The sequence below is a fragment of the Anolis carolinensis genome, chromosome 6, assembly GCF_035594765.1.
Source record: "Anolis carolinensis isolate JA03-04 chromosome 6, rAnoCar3.1.pri, whole genome shotgun sequence".
NCBI lineage: Eukaryota > Metazoa > Chordata > Lepidosauria > Squamata > Dactyloidae > Anolis > Anolis carolinensis.
In genome coordinates this window covers 32,860,610-32,885,946 of record NC_085846.1, presented here as the reverse complement: position 1 = coordinate 32,885,946, position 25,337 = coordinate 32,860,610, and the positions used below count along the sequence as shown (strand labels likewise).

At 39.5% G+C, this 25,337-nt stretch overlaps 1 protein-coding gene across 3 annotated transcripts; it reads left to right on the top strand.

The window, feature by feature from the left end:
* Positions 1-3: 3 nt before the first annotated feature.
* casc3 (CASC3 exon junction complex subunit) lies at positions 4-24,147 on the top strand. Of its 3 annotated transcripts, XM_008113354.3 has the most exons (14): positions 4-369; positions 4,229-4,256; positions 6,158-6,195; positions 6,830-6,985; positions 8,000-8,151; positions 8,995-9,171; positions 10,576-11,252; positions 13,342-13,409; positions 13,834-13,945; positions 14,575-14,673; positions 15,609-15,841; positions 16,686-16,808; positions 16,973-17,016; positions 19,242-24,147. In XM_008113354.3, exons 1-13 carry the CDS (start codon positions 103-105, stop codon positions 17,012-17,014), a joined length of 2,172 nt encoding a protein of 723 aa, XP_008111561.1. In that variant the 5' UTR covers positions 4-102; the 3' UTR covers positions 17,015-17,016; positions 19,242-24,147. The 3 variants fall into 3 exon arrangements, with proteins under 3 accessions (XP_008111561.1, XP_008111562.1, XP_008111559.1); XM_008113355.3 differs by lacking the exon at positions 16,973-17,016 and having other exon boundaries at positions 13,345-13,409; XM_008113352.3 differs by lacking the exon at positions 16,973-17,016 and having other exon boundaries at positions 6-369.
* The last annotated feature ends 1,190 nt before the right edge of the window (positions 24,148-25,337 follow it).

The window sequence follows — 25,337 nt, the reverse complement described above, 5'->3', positions numbered from 1 at the left end:
TGCACTGGGCGCGCGCTTTGCTCGTTACCCGTCATCCCCTTTGGCTCCGCCCCCTGCTCCTCTTCCTAACCGTTTCGCTTCTTGTTTCCTCTGCTCGTCAAGATGGCGGACCGGAGGAGGCAGCGGGCATCACAAGACAGCAGTGAGGAGGATGAGTCGGACTCGCCGCCTGGGAGCGCGGCCCCTTCGCCAAGGGGCAACCACCGCCTCGGACTTGCCGGCTCCGCGGGCAGCGGTAGCAATGGAGGCAGCGGAGGCACCGCTGCTGTTGTTGCTGCTGCCGCTTCCACTGCTGTGCCTGCCTCCGCCGGCCCTGAAAACGTGGAGGTGGCTCTGACGGCGGGAGGAAGCCCGGCCGACTCGGAGTGTGTAAGTACCTGAGTGGAGGAGAGAGGGAAGGCTCCGCAAGGGACTGGGCCTTGCGCTAGGCCGCAGTTTGGAGTGCTCCGGGGTTTCAAGCCTCCTCGGGTCCTTCCACACAGCCATATAATCCTGAATATAATGATGATGATGATGATGATGTCGAAGGCTTCCATGCCCGGAATCATTGGATTGTTGTGAGTTTTCCGGGCCATGTTCCAGAAGCATTCTCTCCTGACGTTTCGCCCACATCTATGGCAGGCATCCTTAGAGGCTGTGAGGTCTGTTGGAAACTAAGCAAGGGAGGTTTATATTTATGTGGAATGTTCAGGGTTGGAGAAAGCTCTTATCTGTTAGAGGCAAGTGTAAATCTGGCAATTGGCCGCCTTATTAGTATCAAATGGCCTTGCAGCTTCAAAGCCTGGCTGCTTCCTGCCTGGGGGAATAGTAATAATAATAATAATAATTTATTTGTACACCCCCCTATCTCCCCAAAGAGACTCAGGGCACTTTCCAACATATAATCTACAATAATAAAGATAAAGCTTTTCCCCTGACATTAAGTCTAGTTGTGCCTGACTCTCGGGGTTGGTGCTCATCTCCATTTCTAAGCCAAAAATCCGGCATTGTTTGTAGATGCCTCCAAGGTAATGTGGCCGGCATGACTGCATGGATCGCTTTTACCTTCCCACCAGAGCGGTACCTATTGATCTACTCACATTTGCATGTTTTCGAGCTGAAATGTTTTTAGTTGTGAGCCACTTTGAGTCTCCATAATGGAGAGAGAAAGCAGGATATAATTAAACATCATACTAAATAATAATGATATTTATTTATACTCTATTTTATCTTCCCAAAGGGGACTCAAAGCAGCTTGACATAAAAGTATTATCAAATTTAAAATATACAAAAATGCAAAAATTAAAACAATTAAACACAAGCAGCATTTTAAAAGTTCAGCTAAAATCCATCCAAACATATTCAAAGTTAAAAACCTTAGCATCCCCTGACTTGATCTTAAACACCTTCATCTTTAAATGCCTGTTGAATAAAAAGGTTTTAGCCTGCTGCCGTTCTGGCTCCCCTGCGCAGGGAGTTCCAGAGTCATGGAGTAACCACAGAAAATGCTGAGATGGACACTTGGCTTGACACTTCTTGACCATATGCCAAATGATGACATCCGTCAAAGATTAGGAATAAAAGCGATCAGAAAGAAAATACAGGAATTAAGACTATTGTGGTATTCCTATATCATAAGAGAACAAACAGCACTATATTTGGAGATTGCAGGACGACCGACCACCACATGGACGGCCAAAGACAAAATGGATGGACACCATCAACGAAGACATGTGTGCTGCCAACCTCAGGATGCCCAAAAAACAGCTATATGGAAACGACAGTAACAATAGCTCACTATATTGAAAGAAGAAGATAAAAGCTTTGGATAGTATAGAGAAGAGTTAACATCTTTGTTTTGCTATCAATGCCCTTGTTCAGAAGATTTTACCTCACTTTCTGTTGTTGTGATAATTGGATTTTGAAAAATGTTGCTTGTTGTGGAAACAAGAATTGTTATTATATTTATTTACACCCCACTTTATCTCCCTAAAAGGGACTCAAAGTGGCTTGGCATAAAAGCATTAGTATACCATTTAAAATGTAGAAACATCACTGTGGAATTAAACAGCACTAAAGAATTTAGTTAAAATCAGTCAAAACATATTCAAAGTTATGGTGACAAAGCTTCACTGGAGACAACTTTTCCCCACGATGACTCTTCCAGGAGTGAATTTCCCTTCCTAAGGTAGATTTCTCTTGCTTCCTGATCTGTATATCAAAACTAGAGCTGATAAGGGAAAATTGGCGACATTTTTGGAATCAGCAGGTGAAATATATCCATAAACAAGTCTGACATTTGAGGCTCCAAAATGTGTATTAGCTAGTGTAATTGTCCACATGGGTGCTAAGAAAGTGACCCTTTTCTTTCCTATGTTCAATGTATGCGCAGTTTCATTTGTGCACAAAGCGTTTAAAATATTGTATAAAATGACTGTCAGTGGACATGTATAGGGTATTATATGGAACATAAATGAATTTCATGCTTAGCCTTGGGTCCCATCTCCAAGAAATCTCATTATGTACATATATTACAAAATCTGAAAGATTCCAACATATTTGTGGTTTTGAGCATTTTGGATAAGAGATAACCTGTTTACTTCTCATAAACTTGAATGCCTACTGCCCTGTGTTTAATAACATAATGTGACATTATGTTGACAAACTGGGTGTGTAGTTTTTATGTAATGAGTGTAAACCCCCTTGGTCTGCAGACATTTTCTGTGGCATTAAATCTGACAACAGATTTAAACGCATAAGATTGTTGGCCCTCTTTGCAGCTCAAAATGCTTGAATCTGAAGAGTTGAAATGGGAAGAACTTCTAAAAGATATTTCAGGGATTCAGACAAGTGATTTGGCTTCTCTGAATTTGAAAATCAGTTTTGTCTGTAGTTAATCAACAGTTCTTTGGCTAATTTAGATGCTGAAATGAGAAAATAGTTCTCAGTTTTAATCCTGTTTTCCCCAGAATTAAAATAGAATTCCTGAAACAATATCAGATATTATTTGCTACGTTGGGGCTTAGTATGTATACAGTAAGCAGTTTTTCTGCAATATTCTAAATGAGTCCCTGGTGCCTGATTTATACTATTAGTCTAAAATCCTCTGGGATAGAAATTAGTTAATTGCCATTACTGAGCTTTATTTAGTAGTTCAAAGTGCTTTACAAGTTGCCATATTCTTCCAAATTTTAATTTAAAATAAAATGATTCCAAAGCTGGCCACCCTTCTTAAGGAAAGCCAATTAACTGTAGGTGGAAGAGCAGACACAAGAAGTACAAACATGTTGAAAAGGGTGAAATCACGATACAAAATATAATCATAACTGATGATTTGAAGCTTGTAGCTAATGGGAGGTATATATGCTGATATACTTTTAACAGCCTCTTTTGGCACTGTTTTTCCACGAAGTTGTTATTGACTATCTGTCTTCTGTAATTAGGTTAGCCTTGGGTTTTGTTTTGTTTTTAAAGACTGCTTGCTGCTACAGGCAATCCTCATCCTGGAGAAGAGAAAACACACTCCTCCTTTCACGAATATGCTGCTTCATCTTTCAGTAGTTACAGGAAGCAGAAAAATAGATGCTCTGCAAACAACATCCTAGTCTGCTGTGTCAGTTGACAGGCCCTAGATTCTTCCTCATGAGAAGATTTGGGCAGTTTCTTACCTATTGCTTAAAATGGAGCTGCCTACTGCTTCCGCGTTTTTCTAGAATCCTCTTCCAATGTAGAAATTACTTTCCTATAGTCGGACTTGACCAAGCAGTGACTCATCATTGATTTGTTTGAAAAAGCACACATACAAAACCCAGAGCTTGTCTCAGGAGATATCATAGAAAAGTGGCTGGTGCATCTATACCATAGGGAAGCTTAAGTACTATTTGCAGAAGGGGAAAGCTGTAGAAAAACCGAAGGGAAAGATAGAGTTGGAGCAAGGGTATGAGATTTTTCTGAAGGCACAGAGAAATATAATGTATTCTGGGTTTTTTATTATATTTCCCTTGTCTCTGAACATGTACACATTTTCTTTCAGGACATATGTGAAATGATTGTCAGTATCTTGTCAATACATGTATGTCAGGATTTTACATTTAGATTAAAAGAAAAGGGGGAATCTCAGCTTTGGTTTCCTCTACCACAGGAATTTCTTAAATAATTTTACAGTAGGTATAATCATCATTGTCTGTTGTCTTAGGGAGAATTAGAAGTTATTTCTTACATTTTGTAATACTTTTTTCTCTTAAAACAGGAAAGTGAAGACGGCATAGAAGGAGATGGTGAGTGGTCATCTTTTAATTTGAGTAACTGATATAGCAATATGGATTGAGCTGGTTGGGTATTCTTAACATTAATAACTAGATCTCTTCAGTATGTACTTAGTACTGTTTTCAAGATATAATTTTACACTACTTTCCTTGTTCCTTGACTTTTTAATAAACCCAGATGCCATTTGTTGTTAAGGATAAGCCTGGAAGCAGTGGTTCCCTCACTACATCGCGGTTTGCTTTTCACGGATTTGCTGTTTCGTGGTTTTTCGATAAACTCTAAAAGACTATTATAAATCATAAAAAATTACAATTTACAGCCTAAGGAAGGGAGGAAGGAGAAACCAAAGGGAGAGAAAAGGAGCCCAAGTGGCAACGGTAGGAGAAAGAGGCAATTTATCAACACACGATTGGTTGATAAAGACTTAAAATAGTGTATAACTACTAAAATAATGTATAAATATTAAAAAAATAGTGTCCCTACTTTGTGGATTTTCACTTATTGCGGGTGGTCCTGGAACCTAACCCCAGCGATAAGTGAGGGAACACTGTATAGTTAATCTGTTTACTCAGTGTATATGATTTCTACCACAATTCTCTTGGTTTTCTTTATGAGAGAAAAGTGATATAATATTTCTGGCATATGTCTATTTGTTAATAGATTTATATCCAGTTTTATAACCAAAGCTATCAGACAGGCTATATATAACCTGTAATGCAGCAGTAAATGTTTTAGGCCACAAAAAACTGAATCCATGCACACTAGATCTCAAATATTTGGATAAACAGCTAAGCTTTCTTGATGCTAAAATGAGGCTCATAGCTGGCATCCAAGGAGAGAGCATTTCACAAGTAGGAATGAGTAAATATATTGGGGGAGGTTGAGAACCATATCAAATCATAAGGCTTTGCAACATTTAGCAATTAGTTGCAGGGACCACTGACTGGGAGAGATGTTTCCCCAAGTTATAGAAGGTTATAGCTAAGCTTGACTTTTAAGGGACAACTCAGGGTATTTCATATAACTCCATCACATTAAAATGTGTGATACATCAGCAAGATTAACCCTCCAGCTCCATAGACCACTGGTCACACATTGGTGTTAATGTGAAGTGTCTGTACATATTCATGTGCTTCCTTAATATATGAATGTGAAGGCTTTTTCTCGTAGTTGTCACTAAAAATGACTTCTAATGAAGGATTTAAAAATAGGGAGAGACTCTGTATTATTGTACTGATCTAAAGGCAGTTGGAGGCATCAAGGATAGCAATGAAGGACGAGTGAGTTGTTTTTAGTGAACTGGAAACCAGCTAATGGTCAGGAATGATAGATTACAGAAATAGTAAATAGTGAGATGACGGCAAACAATAAGAAAGGCAGAGCCATGGAATACATTCAAAGTAAATGTACAAATAAATCGGTTTAGCCGGAGCTTGGGAGCAAATGGGAAAGAGTTTCAGAACAGGTACCTGATGACAGGAGTAAATAATTTTATGTAGATGTCTGGGTTAGGGGTAAAAGACTGAGGTGTGATATCAGAAAGTAGGAAAGGAAAAACGTTCAGTGGTTGTGAGAAGCTTGAATATGAATCAGAGCTTTTTCCCAAGAGGTTGGAAGAGATACCGCTATAACTTTTACAGTGTTTTACAGAATGAAGTGATTTGTTGTTTCTTTTATTTATATCACACAATTTTCCTTGCACAGGACCCAAGGTTAATACAACTTGGATACAAAGCAGGGGGGAGAGTAAAAGATAAAGCCAGGCTATGTGCCCAATTGTAGAGTGGGTAGTGTGGCTGTCAGAAAATACCGAAATTCTGTGAGAAGTGGGATTAAGAGAAATATGAGAAATGTATTGAGTGTGCTGGATTTGTCAGCTGTATCTAATCCCAAACATTTCTTCTTTTTTAAGCTGTTCTCTCCGACTATGAAAGTGCTGAAGACTCAGAGGTGAGTTGCCAGCATACTAGTATTCCTGCTGTAATTTAATATTGTGCATAAACTTGACAGCACATTGCATTAAAAAAAAACCCGTCAAGAATCTGTTGAAATCTGCTAGGATGGGTGCGTAGGCTGAGAAGTTTCTATTGGGTGAATCAAGACATGGAATATCTACCTCAGTGGTTCTCAACCTGGAGTCTCCAGATGTTTTTGGCTTACAACTCCCAGAAATCTCAACCAGTTTACTAGCTGTTAGGATTTCTGGGAGTTGAAAGCCAAAAGCATCTGGGGACCCCAGGTTGAGAACCACTGCTTTTCCTGGAAAGCAGCATCCCTGTTCTTAATAACTGAAGTACTGTGATTAAACACCTATGATCCTCCAGATAATGTATTTCAGCTCGCACCATTCCTGACAACTGACTGTGATGAATCTGAGCAACATCTGTAGTGCCCACAGGTCCATTGCAAATTTTAGTAGGAATTTGACTGCTTTCCAGATATTTGAAATTTATCATGTAGGTTGAAGGGCTAGCAATATGTGACTTGAATTTATATTTCATTTATAAACATTGATGATGATGATGATTTTGGTGGAAGAAATGTTTCCAAACACGAAGTGACTCAGTTTTAATGTTTGTTTCAGGCTGAAGAGGGTGAATATAGTGAGGAGGAAACATCCAAAGTAGAGCTGAAGCGGGACAATAATGACACTGATTTGACAACAAAATCAGACAAAGGAGGTGAAAAACCAGAATCAAAAGGCACTGTGGCAGGGGAGAGGCAAAGTGGGGATGGGCAGGTGAGTCTTGCAGAATGTTGAATATACATCCTAGTCAGTCTGGAAACAAAAATATGACCCGTTTAATTTTATTTTTAAATAGCTACCTATATTGTAACACCATAACATTTTAAAACTTAATGTCCTACATTTTAAAAGTATCACGCTTTAATCAAAGCTATCCTCCTTATGCATATTCTATCACTGAAGCATACTGTCACATTTTTATATATTTCATAGCAATTGACATAACCCTTTGCCTCCACCATTTTGGTGACCTTAGAGAAGTATTACAAATACTTCACCCTTCTTCATTATTCTAGTATAAATGTTATTCAGAGATATAATAATAGATCAAACCAATGTCATAGTGTATGTTTGTCTCTTCCTAGTATTTCTTGTATTTTCTTGACTAACAATAGAATTTTTCTTTTTGATATTTCCAGAAGTTCAAACTGCAAATCTTAGTTTTGCTTATAATTAGGGAATCGCATTTTGTAGCAATTTTCTGTAATATTAATACACAAAAGGTATATTATTTTCTATATCTTGAGCCTCCTTTATTATCTATGCTTTTGTATAGTCATGGTGTAATTTTCTAGTTACCTTTTGTAAAGTATAGGTCTGCAGCCTACCAGGCCTTTTAAAGGCCCTTCTTAATTTTTAAAGAAACCTAGTATTCTACGTGTTAACTTGGGTAAAGGATAAAACCTTGCCATTATACCCCCCTCCCCTCAATTCTGGTTTTATACCCAGGAGGGCTTCTTAAATGCAGAAACTAAACTGAAAGGTCTCTGTTTTGCGTTAAATGATCCAATGGAGAATGACAACATGTGGCAAAACTGCTACATGAAATACTAGGAACATTTTAACTTATTAAAAAACTTTTATTTATAGGGTTTGCAGTCCTATGAGCAGTATGCCCCCCTGACATTTGTAGTTATGCTTTCCTGTTGGCTGTTTCTGTTTTGAAAATTGGATGATTTGAATACACAGGTGTTAATTTTGCTGGTTTGATTCATCTCCGCTTTATAGGAGAGTACTGAACCAGCTGAGAACAAAGCTGGCAAAAAACATCCTAAGCACTTGGATGATGATGAAGATCGGAAGAACCCTGCCTACATCCCTCGGAAAGGTCTTTTCTTTGAACATGACCTTCGTGGGCAAACCCAGGAAGAGGAAGTCCGGTATGTGACATTAGCAACATAGAGGGATGAGGTGGTTCCTAGATAGGAAGCTCATACATGGGACATATTGATTGGAGATGTAATGCCACACTACATCTATGTGTTATACTGGTGTGCAGCATCCGCAGGAGATAACCCCCTTCTCCTTCCTCTGTGATACTTGATGCTGTCTGAAAAGTGGCTCTGGGGGTTTTCTCCAGTCTTCCAGGCGAATTCATGAGAGGCTGCAGTGGGAAGATCCTATCCCCTCTCTGAGTCCTGATGGGAACCATTCTGTCAGCAGCATCCCCAATGTGATTCAGGATTTTGTCTTAACAAAGAAGATTAAAAAATTGAAGCACTGTTTACTTGCAGAAACAGAATTCTCAGTTCAGAACATCATATTTTAGCTTATCAGGTTTGTATGAAGCAGGAAGTGATATGTTCAAATAAATAAAATTTAAGAATTATGTAGGAGCAGTCTTTAATTTTTTAATGATTAGAGGAACTTTTGGCTGATTCTGAGCAGCTGACCTATAAGGGGAGCTGTGAGAAAACGCAGATCATTTACCTGTGACTTCTGGAAAAAGGTTGTCTGGGTTGTGCTGTTTCAATATGGATAAGCCATTTTTTAAAAAATGAACTTTAAACAAATTTTTTTGACCAAGCATTTGACTTGATTTGACTATTCCTCTGCTATGTAGTTAGTTTAATATGTGATTTTAGTTTTGGTTCCTGTTTTTATGGTTGTATTTTATTTTTGATTCTGTAATTTGAGCCCTTCAGGGGTTGTTGTGTTGTTTAAAAAGTCAACCAGAAATTACCTGTAATATAGTCTCACTCATTCTTTCCCTTTCCCATAAGGCCTAAGGGGCGCCAGCGTAAGCTCTGGAAGGATGAGGGCCGGTGGGAACATGACAAGTTCCGGGAAGATGAACAAGCACCAAAAACAAGACAGGAGTTGATTGCTCTTTATGGCTATGATATCCGCTCATCACACAATGCTGATGACATTAAGCCTAGAAGAGTACGCAAGCCAAGGTTGGTTAATAGGGAAATGGACAGCATGTGTGTACTTGTTATGGAATTGTAGAGTCTTGGAAGTCTAGATTTTTATTTAATTTATTTTATTATTTATTGCCTTTGTGTGTTGCCTTTCTCCCAGGATAGGACCCAAAGTGACTTTCAAAGCAGTTAAAAATAGATAATAAAATTGCACCCCTTACTAGCATTGAAGGACCTAAAAATAGTAGTGTTGTACTGGTAATCTCAACCCTCTGGTTGTACTGGTAATCTCAAGGTTCGATTTTTGTACTGTGCTTTACATTGGGCTATCTCTGTACCAAGTTCGAAAACTTCAGTTAGTTCAAAACATGGCAGCCAGACTAGTTCCAGGAATATCTAGGAGTGAACATATTATACTTATACTATACTTACGCCACTGATTGCCAATTACATTCTGGACAAAATACAAATTATTGGTTCTGACCTTTAAAGCCCAGTAGGGTTTGGGCCTAGGTTACTTATAGGATTGCCTTCTCCCATTCAATCCTCCCTGAACATTGGGGTTCTCTGAGTGATGCTTACTCCACCCAGCCAGAACTCAGCTGCCAACTGTCATCTAGAGGTCCTTTTCATTGGCCACGACTGTGGAATGATCTGCCAGAAATGATCTGACAGCTAAGTGAGCTGTCATAGTTTATAACACAACTGAAGACCCATCTCTTCTGACAGGCCTACCCACTCAGTTTTTAACTATGAATTTTAAACACATTATATATTTTATTTTGTTCCATGTATTTCAATATATATTTAAATATGTGCTTTTTATAGAATGTATTTTAGTATTATGTTGTATGTTGCAAGTAATAAATACAAATAGATTTTATTGTTATTAAAAACAATTAAAAGCAAGTAACACACTATAAAACATTTAAAACTGACACAGAATTACATTTCTGTCTTACTCAGATGGGGAGTAGTACTATATTTACTTGAATCCAATGTTTACCTCTTTTGGCTAAATTACATAGTCAGAAGTGAGGTGCGCATTAGATTTGATGGCATGTTAGAATCACACACTTAAACCCATTGCGCTCCTCTGTCAGGCCATGGCTGGCTAACTCACCAGTCTCAGCCTGACAGAGTAGCACAGCTTCCCAGCTGGCCTCATTCACAATGCTTTCAAAACCTCTCCTTCTGTTTTGAAGGCTTAGTAAATGAAGTCTTAGTGGAGAAGCTACTGCCAGAGTAGCATGTTTTCCCCTTGCCTGGAGTGTAGCAGAACATCAGATATGCTAGGCAAGGAGGTGGTGCATTATACTCAAGTAAATACGGCAGTGTTGGAGAACTCAACACTCAGCCTTAAATTGCTAGAAGAATTTCTAATTCTATATTAAATACATTAGTTTCTAATGTATGGCATCCTATTTTATCTCCATTCAGGTTTGGAAGCCCACCACAGAGAGAGCCAAATTGGCCTAGTAAGCCCCCACGACACCAGAGCACAGACAGTACTTCTGTGCCACCCCGGACATTCATCAACCGGAATCCAGCAGGGACAGGACGCATGCCCCCACCAAGGACTTTCCCAAGGCCTGGTGGCTACAAAGAGACTCGCCCAAGCTATCGTGCTGTGGATGTGAACAGCCAGCATGCCCCTCGCTTCAGTGAGCAATCAAAGCATGAGAGCAGTTACCGGGCTCGGCGCTCAGAACCAGTCCCTGCACGGGAGCCTTCTCCTGAGGCAGAGGTCTTGTATGTTCGCGACAGCCCTGATAGAAAGGAAGAGATCATTCCAGAAGTCCAGCCAACTCCTTCAGATGTTTTGCAGCCACCTCCAGATAGGCCTGTGGAAAAGAAGTCCTATTCTCGAGCAAGGAGGAGCAGGAACAAAGCAGGCGAGACAGGGAAACTAGCAGATGAGGTTCCACTTCCATCAACATTGGCACCTGTGCCACTGAAGACGGCAGAAGTTATACCATCTACTTCCCCAGCAAAGACTGGTAACTGGGAGGTGCCTGTTGAAACGAGTCTAGATGGTCTCGAGCAGGATATGACCCAGATGAATATAACAGAACAGAACTGGAACCAGGGCCAACCTCAGTTCATACAACCTCAGGGTAAGTGGTTAGAACTAGTGGTAAGTTGTTTCCTAATTTTTATCATTCACCTATACAGAGAAATTCAAGAAGAGGTAAAGGTTTGTGTGTTGCCAAACATTGAAAACTAAGAAGATTACAGCTAAAATGTTTTACTGTTTCTGGTCAGCGTATTTTTTAGCTTTGCTTTTTTCCTTTTCCAATGTCTTTTGCATAGAAAAAAACTTCTTAACCTGCATTTGACATTCATCTTCTCAATCACTAACTTGCATTTGAGTCTCACCTTCCAACATGGATTTCCTAAGCATTGTCTATCCATTCCTGGTTCCCTTTTCAGGTGCTCACTTTCATTGGGCCATGCTATCATTTTGAATCAGGCATTGGCAGTATTAAGGGGTTTGCATTATTCCATTATATATGTTTTATATTGGGCTCATAATTGCTTAGGAAGAAGGAAAGTTGAAGTGCAGAGGGCAGCAAGAAGACATGCATCCATATGCTGGTTCAACTAAATTTAAATGCAATGATGGCGTGCCAGTTTATAATAAATATTTTAGACCATTTGAAGTACGGATTTTCTGATTCCTGAAAGTTTTATCCAGCCACCAGAACTGGAAATATAGAGGATGGAGTGCATTTTCATGTATACGTACATACATGTCATGTAGCACAAAAACTAGGGATTTCCACTTGTGAACATGGTGGAAATTGCAATTATGATTCCTCCCTTTAGTGTAAAGGTTCTGTTATGCTTTCTGTTCATTTTAATTCTATACTTGGCACTGTACACTGTCCCCTTGGGGAAAGTAAGAATTATATTTGTTTCATTTCTTTCTTGTCTTTAACACAGTAGTGGGATCCAAAGCAGCTCATAATATAAATAAAATACAGATACAGCTAAAACCTAAGACAAATAAATATGACCACTTGTGAATCTTAAGATTTCCCCCTGCAGCACACACACACATTCATTTACTGTGTGGTAAACAGGTTGTATCTTTTAAAATGCACACCAAATAAAAGTCGCCAAATGGGAGAGGGATGAATTTATCTGGTGTGCATTTTTAAGAAATCCAATCCAATTTGTACCTCAGGAATTAAAATTTAGATTTACTTTGGAATATTTGTTTTTGTGAATTTGAGATAGCGCTTTGAGTTGGGGTTCCATCAGTGTCCCATTTTTCCATTCAGGGATGCTATACCACAGGCTCTAGAACAGTGGTTTTCAACCTATGGGTCACCAGATGTTTTGGCCTTCTGCTCCCAGAACAGCTGATAAACTAGCTGGGATTTCTGGGAGTTGTAGGCCAAAACAATTGGGGACCTACAGGTTGAGAACCACTTCTCTAGAATGAGATATGAAACTTAGCAAGTGCTCCTTAAGCTACACTGGTGATTTGATCTCACTTATGCTGAGTGGGCAGAGTGCTACATGGATGAAGCCATCTCAACTGAGCCAGCAGGGGAATTGATAACAGCAGAGCCTTTACTCTACTCTGACGTTCAGCCTTTGGAAAGATTGTGAGAGAGAAATCCTCCAGAGATTCTCCAGTTTAAAAAATCTCTTATGTGCGTGTTCCCTGTCTTCAGATATAGTCAGGCCTCCACATTGGTGGATTTGACATTTGCGGTTTGGATTATTCAGCGTTGAGTACTATGTTTTCTCTAGGAATCTTTACATCCCCCAATGTGACCCTATGGGCAACTGCCACTGGAAGTAGGCCATAAATTCATTCTAGAGGATCTAGGGATCCCTAGAGAGGCGTTATCTCAGATAAAAATACACTGGGATAGGGGGATGTTTTTACAGGGGTGTTGCACCCCTAACCCTGGCAGGATTGGATGGCTGAATGTAGTAAGGTTATTGTATTGGGCCTGCTTGAGTATTACATCCTATACGCAGGATCAAGAAAAGACAGTATTGGGCTTGCATGTGTCTTTCCATGACCTCATGACTGCCTCCCCTTAAAGCTGGAAAGTAACATTTGTCCTCATTTTCATCTTTACCAGGAACTTCCTGAGTGCACTCTCTATCTTTCTGTTCTTTTAAATGATACTGTAAAAGTGAGAAATAATCATTACCTTATTTTCTTTTTATTCCTTTTTCCAGCAGGTATCCCCAACCAGATGCACATTGGAGCAGCCCCACCTCCTCAGTTCAACAGAATGGAAGAGATGGTAAAGCTCCATGTCTCTTTCCTGCTCCTCAAATGAATTGGCAGCTAGGGCGGGCAGTAGCCACATAATTCCTCATGGCAAGCCTCTACTGACAGTAATAAAAAAGCCCAAAATAAAGCAATTGCGATAATAATACAACTGGAGTCAAACAGAATATTTGTCAGTGTAGTGGATTGATATTGGCTTGGGCAGTTGCTGAATCACTCTTAATTGTGAGGTCTCAAAACCTGAAGTCTGAGCTTAAATTCTTAGGGTTCTGCAGAAGAAACTCTTACGACACATAAGATGTATTTTAAGATGTGAATGAACCTTATAAAATAAGAAGATGTGTAGTTTTTAACCAATACAACTCCCTGGACAGCAGGTGGGTGTATTCTTATGTGACAGTCTGTTGTCAACTTACACACTGTTGTGCTTCTTACAGGGCGTTCAGGGAGGGCGAGCAAAGCGTTACTCGTCGCAACGTCAGCGGCCTGTCCCAGAACCTCCTCCACCAGTGCACATAAGCATAATGGATGGGCACTACTATGACACATGTAAGTTGCTCATTGCTACTATACGTGTTTTTAATGCAAGTCTTTATTGGGTTTCATGACTCTGTAAAACAGTAATGAGTGAAAAAAGACAGATTTATGTGTAATAGAATGAATGGAAAGAGAACAACGAATTTCTTCGTTAAATGAAGGCCTTTTCCGGATGGATAGTTGTCGATGTCCTGCAAATATGTTTGTAGAGTTTTGGGCTTTACCATTTCTTGCTGCAAACATGTAGAATTTGTCTTTTCCTATGGAAACATATTGAAGATTAGATTCTAAAATCTGATCATTATTTTGCCCTTCCTCTGACAACTTGGGATGGGGAGGAGGGGGCACAACATAGTTCCATTCTATTTGCTTTTTTCTCTAACTGTTGCTCAGAAGGATAGCCAATTATGATAGTAATTACCTTGTGGACTTCATTTCTGAGTGAATTTTGGAATAACTGGTCTCCTCAGCCCAAGGCAAGGAATAACCTCTTGACTATGCCCCACTAAGATATTAGTGGGATGAACTGTTTCGTGAAGGACCTCTTTCACATGTCCTCATGGCAATGGTATCTTTGTACATAATTGCTAAGCTGCCTGTGCTACGAAATAAAGACTGTATTTAATGCCTTGTTATTACAGTACAGTTCCAGGGACCGATCTACACTCACAGCGAGAATCCTGCCCCGTTACCTCCACAAAGAGTGATTGTTCAGCCAGAAATGCATCTCCCACACCCAGGTCTTTTTACATTTCATTATGTTTCCCCACTTTCTCTTTAGCCTCTCCTTTCACTTAATTTTTGTGGAGGTCCTTGATGTGAAATTTCTTCATTTAGTATGTTAGGGCATATGTTTTATTGTTTTTAAGAAGTGAGACAAGAAGCAGTAACAGTTGTCCTGCTGCAAATATCTATTTATAAATACATGAAGGCTGTTCTGCTGCAAAACCACCCAGAATTGCCTATTAGGATGCAAAAATTCAACACATGTTAACTAGCTCAGGGATGGGATGTATAAGGATGAGAAAACTTTGGGGAGGTATTATCTCTGTAGATAGTAGCAACCAAAATGGGTGGAAATAATCAATTTTCTATGGGCAGATGTCAGCTAAAATTGTGAACTCATTGTGAATTGTGATCTCTCTACTGGAAAACTCCCATTCAAAGGAAGAAGGTTCTCTGAATTAGATAGGTCTGCCATCAGAATCTGGGTACAATTTCAATCCTTTAACTACTTGCTTGTATTGGCTAAGAGATCCCGTGCACATTGCACAACCTGCCACAGAGAGGAGCAGCCATCCCAGGGCTCTGAAAGCCTTTCCTTAATGCCCACACTCTTTATTTTTTTTCCATCTTGTTTCCTCTTCCCTGCCTTCACTGCCTTTTTTAAAAAGTGGAGGGAGGATTATTTTACTCTGCTGCCAATGAGAAAGGTTCGGTTCTGCAGAATTCACCCACAAAATCAGAAGGAAGGGGAATGAAAGAATTACATTGCACAAAGATGCTCCCAAGTGACTCACTCCTTATAGGTAGAAAACACACGAATTCTTCTAGCAAAGTTCTGTTAATGCACCAGAAATACATAAATTGCTGTCCATTTCACCATCTTTTTGCTACTGTGCTTTGATGGCAGATACAATTGTTTCTGACTACTTTGCTTTTCTGTGTCCACCAGGATTGCATCCCCACCAGACACCTGCACCTTTAGCTAACCCGGGTTTGTATCCTCCACCGGTCTCCATGCCTCCTGGACAGCAGCCACCGCCACCACCGCCACCACAACAATTGCTGGCACCAACCTATTTCCCTCCTCCTCCTGGAGTGATGAATTTCGGCAACCCTAGTTACCCCTATCCTCCAGGAGCTCTCCCACCTCCCCCACCTCCCCACCTTTACCCCAACGCTCAAGTAAGTTTGTTCTGCTGTGGTATTTCATCTCTAAACATTGAATTCCAAATTGGGAAATAACAAGGAGATTACAGGACAAAATGCTGTACTGATCTGTATAGGCAAGACTACTCTTAGGACAGGCTTTTCTCCTGTTGCTAGACTAATATGGCAAACCTTCCTTAAAGTGGATGGTACTTAGAATCCTCTGTTCCCAAATTCAGGGATAATATTTTGTGAAAAAATGAAGAGATAAATGTAACCAGCATAAACATTCTATACATCCCTAGGCGTTCATCTTTTATTAAATATGGGGCACTTTGCAATGATAGAAACACACACAGTTTCCTTGCTTTTATTAAACATGGAACAGAAAATTAAATGGAAAGTTGGAATTATTCCTAGCAAGAATCTCAATATACCTGTTGTAAGTAAATCAACAAGAAGGTGCACTCTCAGTTGTCATCTATTTAATCTGAAATGGTGATACTACAATGTGGAGCAAGCTCGTGTAAATGTGGCCCCTTCGGGATACCAAACCCCAATTCTGGATAACAAGCATCACTGATCTCTTAGAAAAGTAACTAATATTGGTTACAAAGGCATTTTATGTTTAAGTGTCGAAGTTTTCAATTATACACATTAATTTTTAAAGGATGCTCAATAAAATCACTTTGATATTCTCATAAGAGTTTGTAGCTAAGCGGAGGTAGTTTCTATTTGAAAATGAACAGATTAGAAATTTCTGTTGTGTTTTCCTGTTTTGATCCGTGCATATGCTGTATCGTTCCTTTTGTTTATCGAGTTAAGAAAAATGTATTGAAAGCACTTTGGAACAAACATAGGTTTCCTTTTCTCTGTGCAGGCCCAGTCTCAGGTGTATGGAGGGGTCACCTATTATAATACAGTTCAGCAGCAAGTGCAGCCAAAACCTTCACCACCACGAAGAACATCCCAGCCGGTTACTATCAAGCCACCACCTCCTGAGGTAACTGTTATTTTGCCAACCCCATTTTTCTCTGTGGTTGTCATGTGGTACTTCCATGAACGGAAGTTCACAACTCTCTTTTACCCACACAAATGGTTGTGAGAGCAGAAAATGTTCACTTTCTTGTTGTTTGATGTGTTGCAAATTCTAGCTTCTCGTTGCAGGTTGTAAACAGGGCTCCAGTTAACATTTCTAAACGATTTTAAAGGTGAGCTTAGAAGTTAAAATCAAAGTTAATATAAGGACCCTGTTCAGTTAAATAATAATAAAAAATAAATGCACCATGCTGTGTTCCAACTTCTTAATTATATAGTTACTTATATGAAAAATTATTTTTCAGTGCATTAGATTGCCTTGTTTTGCTTTTTTGATGTAACAAATGCACCACTATTTACTTGACCCATGTTTCCACCTCTTTTTTGGCTTGTGTCCTCTATATTTTGGGTGTGTTTTGTACATCATATCAAAATGTCAGTTTTTATTGTCCCGACCAACAAATAACTTCCTTAGAGAATCACAGACCTCGCTCTCACTGAGAGTAGACCTGTGATAGACTGTACAATATTAGATTGAGGAAGGGGGTGGGGAATTTCAGTGATGGTCAGATTACTGTATTTATAAAAGTGTGATGCATCATTGATTGTAATGTGCACCTCAATTATCAAATACTTGAGTGAAAAAAAAAGATGATTTGCTGACAAGTGTAGTGCAGCTGTTGGCCACTTCTCTGTGTTCCCACCACCCAACTTCTGGGATTCCTGGTGCCCCAAACCGCCTTCAAGACCCAGAAAGGGACGCCAAGTCTGCTTCCCACATGAAAATAAAGCGGACCTGACAACATGCTTAACAGGAAGATGGCAGGCTCAGATGTGGGGAGACGGGTTACTTTGGACATGCTGAAGAGCCCAGGAAACCAATAATGTCTTTCCTGGACTCAAGGCATGGAGGCCGCAAGCGTCAAGACCACTCTGCGGAGTGAGCTTAAGCCTCCGTCTCCACCCCCTCCCCTTTTACCTCACAAGAGGGAGAAGAAGACAAAGGGGAAGGAGGAGAGGAAGACTATGTCTTCCTTGGAGCAGAGCCTTCCAAACTCTCCAAAGGGATGGTGCTTTTAGATTGCATGGGTCCATACTCAGGTTGGTGACAGGCAAAGCAGAGCCGCACAGGTGGTAGGGCAGCAGAAGTGGGTCCCCTTGTATGTCTTGAGGGCAGCTTCGGGCACCAGCGAGTCCAGAAGTTGGGTCATTGGGGTTTGCCGCTGCGGAGTCCCACCAGCTTACTGTCTGGCCATGTAGGTTGGGGACGCAATGAAGTGATGGGGGTTGCCTGTGCGATTCTAATGTGCCATTGAGTGTACCCAGATTTCGGATACATTATTTAGCCAAAAGAGAAGCACATTACACTCAAGTAGATATGGTAGTCATGCCTATGTAATTGTGTACATAGTCTCCCTATGTACACAACTAGCCTGTCCAGAAGGATGAACTTGGACTCTTCCTCCTGAAAATGTGTTGTATTATGATTATTATTCTGTTAAATGGCATTCCATATGATAATCCCCTCTAATTTGAAGTACTTCACTCCAGAAATAGGTTTTCTACCTCAGTAAAAATTAAGCTACAATAAATATCTCATGATAGAAAGTTCAGGATCTTTCTCTCCCAAAAATGCCTGCTTTTAGGATAAACCTTCTGAATATGAAGTGCAGTACTTCATAGTGGAGGCTTTGGTGAAGTAACATGTTTAGAAAGGATCTCCCTGAATCAGCTAACAAATCGGGTAAATTGTTAGTGTATAAACTAACAAAAGAAAATCACAGCAATAAAAGATAAAAAGAAATTAATTACAAATAATGAAACAATATTGAAGATTTTCTGCAAATGTGGTACAAAATTGTAGAAGAGAAAAGCCAATCATTTCATGTTGAATTTGATAACTATTTGATGGAGAATAAATTTCCAAAATTGACAAAAGAAATGATTCCCTGATCAGAAGAGAGTCTCAATTCTTGATCCATTGACAAATTGAATAATTGGGGTGGCAAATAGCTCAGGGGCTTGTCTGCCTTGTGAGCACCAAGCAGGATGTAGTGATTGTGGATATGACAAGACATTGGTTGGATGCAGGTCGTGCAATTTGTAATTAAAATAATTTAGAGCAGTGGTGGAAATGGAGGCTCTCCAGATGTTACCTTCCTGACCATTTGCTGGTTAAGAGTTAGGGCTTGCAACACCTGAAGAGCCTTAGGTTTCTTCACCCCTGGATTTAACTTAGAAATGAATAAGCGACTTGTGGTTAAAGGGGAATGAGTATGGGGTGGAGTTAAAGAACTTTTCCTTGACCTACCACAGCACAGATTTATTTATCTTTGATACTACCAGCTCCTAACCCATGTTAATAGAAATTATGCTTTGCTTGTTTGTTTGTTTCTAGGATGGCAGAAATGAAAAATCCAGAGAGAGAAGCAACACTTAAAGGACTCAGCATTTTACTGTTTTCAGTAAGGTAGCAGAGTTGGCATCAGTGCCAAACAGAAGGCAACTCCACAGAGTGGAGTTTATCCTCTTGTTCCTTTGGTAATAGGCGATATGCATGGATGTGTGCCCTCCTGCAAGGCCACACTGTGTCAGTATCGTGATTGGGGCCAGATTGCTCATCAGGAGAGCACCAGTGAAATCACACATCTTTTCAGTCTCCCTCTCACCCTAACGCAGAGTCTATACAAATGTTGGATGTAGGATTTCTCTGCTCACTGAGAGAGAAGCAGTCTTATTCTATTATTTTCTAAGTGTGTCTATTTGTAGATGTCTAACTAAAAATGCCCATTTGTTATTATGTTAATTCCCCTTTGAAGAACTTGACATAGTTTTATTTCTATTTTGTTTAACTGGTCTTGTTAACTTTACTTGAGTTGTGTGACTTTGTTCTTCCTTGATTCCCCCCCTCGCAAATAATTTAATTTTAAAGTAAATCATCCTAGTGAAAAGTTTTAGTTTCTAGGGTTTAAATTAAAGAGGACTCTCAGGAGGGTCATCTATCTACAAGCAGAAGTTGTCTTTTTGAAGTTCCTGCTTTTTCTTCATTTCCTAGGGAAATTATCCTGAATTTAAAAATTAGCCCCAGCGGCATATGTCTGCTTTACTCTTTCAGCCCTGAGCTCTTCCCAGCATCACCACCATATTGAGAAAGGGGGAAATCATTAGATGTGCTCCAGTAAACCCAATATATACTTTTGCCTGCAATAACCTGTAAACATGGAAAGTTTGCCTTCTCTTATTTCCCTTACAACAGCACTGACTGTTTTCCATAACCCTTCTAGTGTCCAACAGGCTATTGGACTGTTTGCTTGCACTTTGCAGCTTACACCTTACCTGCCAACTTGCATGGCTTTTCTGATTCATTTACACAACTGTTGCCATTAGGTTGCCAGCCAACAGCCACTTATGCTGGATGGGGAAATTCCCAGCACTGGCACAAATTTGCTGGAAGTTATTCTGGGCACCTCTGCTTTTTCTTCTGCTCACACATGTGGAGCTTCATACCTGAAATACCAGGGTGCTTTTGTTTTTTAGCTTGAAATCCTTTTAATTTAATTTTTTTCTAAACAAGTACTACTGGCATTTAGATAAAAAGGTCTTGATGTTTTGAAGTATGTTGGTTGTTTTGAAGTATGTTCTACTTTTAACACCTGGAATTTACCTTTTTAACATATCAGTCTTGAAACCTTAGACCTAATGACACTGTGATAGCTTTTTTTGTTAATAAATTTTTGGCCCTGATCTTCTTTGAGTGCCCTCTTTTGTAAATGATATTCCTTGATATACAAAAGATAGTATAAATTACTAGGTCATCATCTTTTCTTTCTTGAGTCTTGTAGCAAATCTACAGAGGGAGGCTTGCATATGATAGCCTACAACCTGAAATAGATGCAAATAATTAACAGAATCATGGAAATGTATGTCATGCATTTTATTTCATTTATTGCGTATACAAGTCGACCTCAAATATAAGCCAAGGGGTTTGTGGCTGAAGGGAGGAGAGTGCCACCACTGCCAATTCCCTGCCCAGATACCAGAAAAGCCAGAAGAGAGTACAGGGGGCAATGCTTCTTTTAGGTTTTTCTAGAACTCACTAAGCTCTTGCCTTTTGCCACTGTACTCAGAGGGGAATGTCCTTTTTTGATAACACTTAAAGAACAGTCCTCACATGGACCCATGGATAAGTCGATCCAGGTTTGGGGGTTGATTTTTTGACTAACATTTTCAGTTTCATATAAGTTGGTCACATTTTCTAAAACATTAGCAAAGGTTGTGTTGGAAAGGTGAGATTGGAGGGTGAGCAGGTAGAATATTTTTCAATGAGATGAGTGGTCTGCTATACTAAAGTGTAGCTGTATTGGATATGGAATCTCATTTGACTATTTTTCTTAATAAAAATGGGACTACATAACTTCCCATTACTTTCTAAGCCTTCTCCTGGGGCTGCTTGCCCTACTGCTCTGCTGAACCTTGGAGTCTCAAAAAAATTGGCAATAGTAAAAAGTATCTGAACACCACTCATTTACACAAATCTGTTAGCAACAACATGTAGTGGTTACATTGTACTTTGCAGAAAATGCTTCAGCTGTACTCAAAAAAGGGAAATCAGACTGTTTAACGAACCTTGCAAATGCTGATTTATTGTAAGTAAATATATTATTTGGACCTATTTTATTTCCCAGTGGTATGTAAACATTTTTTGGGGCAGAAAGGGCTTGCAACTGAAAAAAGAAGCCCTGTACTGCTGCATACATGTCTGTCTAAGGAAGAGAGATTTGCCATGTTTTAAGAAAAACACACAAGGAAGATGTCCATGTTTGAGGCTTGATGGGAAAATTTTATTGCACCCTTTAAATACATCCACTTATTTCTTAGCTGGGGACTTTTACTTACTTTTTAGTTCTTTTGAGTCTTCTATGTAACAGAGTAGACGTGTTGCATTCTCTCTGAGACAGCATGACCTAGCAATAAGCAACTGAGTGAACAAATGAAGTCTGTCCATTTGTGCTCATTAACATCCCTCCCAGCAGAGGGCAGCATTTCGCACACTGAGCCTTTCTATGCGCTATCGGTGAGTGTTTCTTGAAAAACTGAAATTAATAAACTCATTCATCAGACAATTCCTCAACTCTTTGACTTTTGATTGGTCTGCAGTAAAGTAATGCAGACAAGGGGCGAGTATACATTCTTATGTGAAGGAATAATTTGGTTATCAGTGTAGCAGCAAAAAGGAACCTCAAAGTAGATATATCTAAAATGATGCTGAACAGGGGCATAGTGTGAAGAAAGAAGAGTAGAAAGAACGTAACCTACAGGGAAAGTATCCCCACCAAAAAAATTGTCTTTAAAAAGTGCCTGGGTGTTTTTATTGGCATGGCCATTAATTTAGCCTTAATTAATAATCTGTAAAATAGGTTTAACATTAATTTAAAAGTCAGGAACCAAATCCAAGAAATAAGTTTAACTACTTTGCAAAAATCCTCCATGACACAAACATCCTATTTTCACTTGGAATTGGCTAACAATAGGCTTAGTTTTGTAAGCTAGCCAGTATTAGTGTCGTAAGATGTGAATACATTGTCCAAAGCTAATGCCACTGCCTGTACCTCAGAAATGCTTGAAGAAATATGCAGCTATCCCTACAATCTGGCAGAAACACCTCCACAGTTTTTACAGGGTCTTACATGGAGGAACTGTTCAAAGGGGGCCCATATCATTTTAATGAATTCAGAGGAATGGAACCATATGTTTCCTGTTATCTTCACTTTCTCTGATGAAAACACCAGAATCCTTGTTCTTGGCACCTCCCAAGCAAATAGCCACAGAATGGCAGCCTAGTCATCATGTTGATATTTCCTTCTTAGTCTGACTAGTGCCTTAAACCTGCCAAGCAGGGTTTATCCAACTCTGTCCATATTTAAAGTATACCCATTTGGCTTTTGTGGGGCTACGATTTAAGCCAATCCTCTAGGACTGTTACTGCAAAAGTTATCTTGGAAGTGGAGCTGAAACCAACTACCAAGGAAACTGGCAACCAGTCAAATTTTATGACTTGGACAGATGGGACGGGAAACAGATGCTGGATATGAAACTCATAAGGCTTGTAATACTTTGTCCTGCCTCTGGAAGGCTTGATGGAGCCTTAGGGGAAATTTTCTATTTGGTAAACTTTGCATCTTGTTATATGTGTGAATACTGTGGTATTCTTAACACAGAGAGTAGAGAATATGTGGTTTTCTTCTTTCTGACCTAGTCTCTTGACCCTTCCTATGTGGTCACATATTCAAGGGCAAATCACAGGAATGGGGCTAAGAAATAAGTCACCTACTCATCTCGGTAAGTGTGTTCTTAGGACAGTTGGGGAGGGGGGAGGGTTCAAGGCTGCCAGTTAATGTGAACAACTGGTGCACTTCTGCAATCGATCCAGGGGTTATTTTTTCCACTCTGGGACCCAAACCAAATAAGGAATGGCCAGTAATGCATATTGGAAAAAAGTGATGGTGCTAAATAACTCTATCAGGCTCTAGCAAACTAAAACTCAAATTACGCTTCTGGAGCCTTTTTGGGAGATGATTTCTTTTTTATTTGTTGGTTTTGAAAAGGGCAGTCCATTGAGTCCAGCAAGAATGTTTAAAAAACAACCAGGATTTTTTTTCTAATACTCTAAATATCAGATTTAACCTATATGGTTTAAATATTATATTCAAACATATCCAAAGCTTTATGTATAAATTATTTTAATGGGATATGTAATAAAGAGTACAGTATATTCTTCCCATATATTTAATAAAAATGACTATACCTGAAGGAACACTATTTTTAAGGTTACATAACGTAAGAATGTAAGAATTGTACTTGATATATCAACAGTTTGTCTTTCTTTTGCTCAGTTATAACTAGTACTTTCCGTTTCATTCATTTACTGCCCACTCTACTTATTGGTTCTATTTCATGTTAATGATAGATTAATTCAGTACAACTTGTTGAACATTTTGTGTTATTAAAGGATGTAAGTAAATCTGTGGACACGCAATTTCTCACAACTACTTGTACTTTGTGACTGATTGCAATGTAAGAAATTTTGTGAAATAGACACCCAGAAGAGTGTTCATTTGTTAGTCTATTTGGAGCATGTTGTCAATGTTTGCTCCTTCAAAAAATAACTAGGATTTCGTATTATATTTTAGTCCATCTGCCTTGATGGATTGTGGTTTAACAATCAAGACAGCTGTGGATAAACTTTTGTGTGTATACATCTGTAGGCAAGGCATACCTTTGTTAATAAAGCCTCTGACAAAGAAGCTTCTGTCTAGCTGAGTGCTTTTTCCCCTTTCTTTTTACAACATTGGCTGGTGAAGGAGGGTGGAACAAACAGCTTTTCAGATACCAGGTTGCAGTAATCTGCACCTAATTGCAGTAAAACTTAAACTGGGAAAGAATGGGATTTTCCTCAGGTGTTCAATCCTATTGTAGCTCTGTGCCGGCCTACAACAGGCAAGGTAAACAGCACCTGCCTCTGAAACGGGTTCTTGAACTTTTTTGTTTCATGGATACCTTTGCCAGTCAGGTGAAAACCACAGATCTCTTCTCGGAATGTAGCAGCAAATAGTTTTATGACACTATACATTGGCAAGCTATTATTCAAAATTATGTTTTACAACTTCACCACAATTTCAATACCCGATTTCCTTCTGTTTGATGCCTATTATGTGTTGCTAGATAGGTGGCCAATTATGTCACACGGTGTTTTGTAAACAGCAGGACAGCGATCACATGTGATCTAACATCAGGTCTAACAACCGCCATAATTTCAAAGTATGGATGAGCGTAAGCAATTTTTAGACAGATGCAACAACTGTAATGTGATGGGAAATAAATACTACTGTAATGTATTATGTACATTAATAAGTGGCGGAAAGCAGCCCCCAGTGGCGCAGTGACTTAAACCCTTGTGCTGGTAGGACAGCTGATCGAAAGGTCCGCGGTTCGAATCTGGGGAGAGGGGTGAGCTCCCATCTGTCAGCTCCCATGCGAGGACATGAGAGAAGCCTCCCACAGGATAATAAAACATCCCAGTGTCTCCTGGGCAACGTCCTTGCAGACGGCCAGTTACTCAAGTTGCTCTTAACACACACAAAAACCGGTGGAAATGCTACATTTCAGTTAGAAGTCAGAGAAAATAATTATTTTTCACAGACTGCCAGAAATCTTTCCACAGACCCCAGGTTAAGTGCCCTTGTTCTAGAATTTCTTATTGTGTGTGGAGAGCAAAGAGAAGGAAACATGAGCATGGCTTACCAGCTGCAGTCAGTATGTCAAAAAAACTGATCTGTATGACTACCTAAATGAAGCTCATAACAATAACAGGATGGTGAAAGATATGGCAAAGTCGATGCATTTTAGAAAATAAATTTCAGTTGCTTTCTAGAAAGTTCAAAAAAATTTTGTTGACTTTTGTTGAAGGTTTACCTGATACTGTTATTTCATTTCT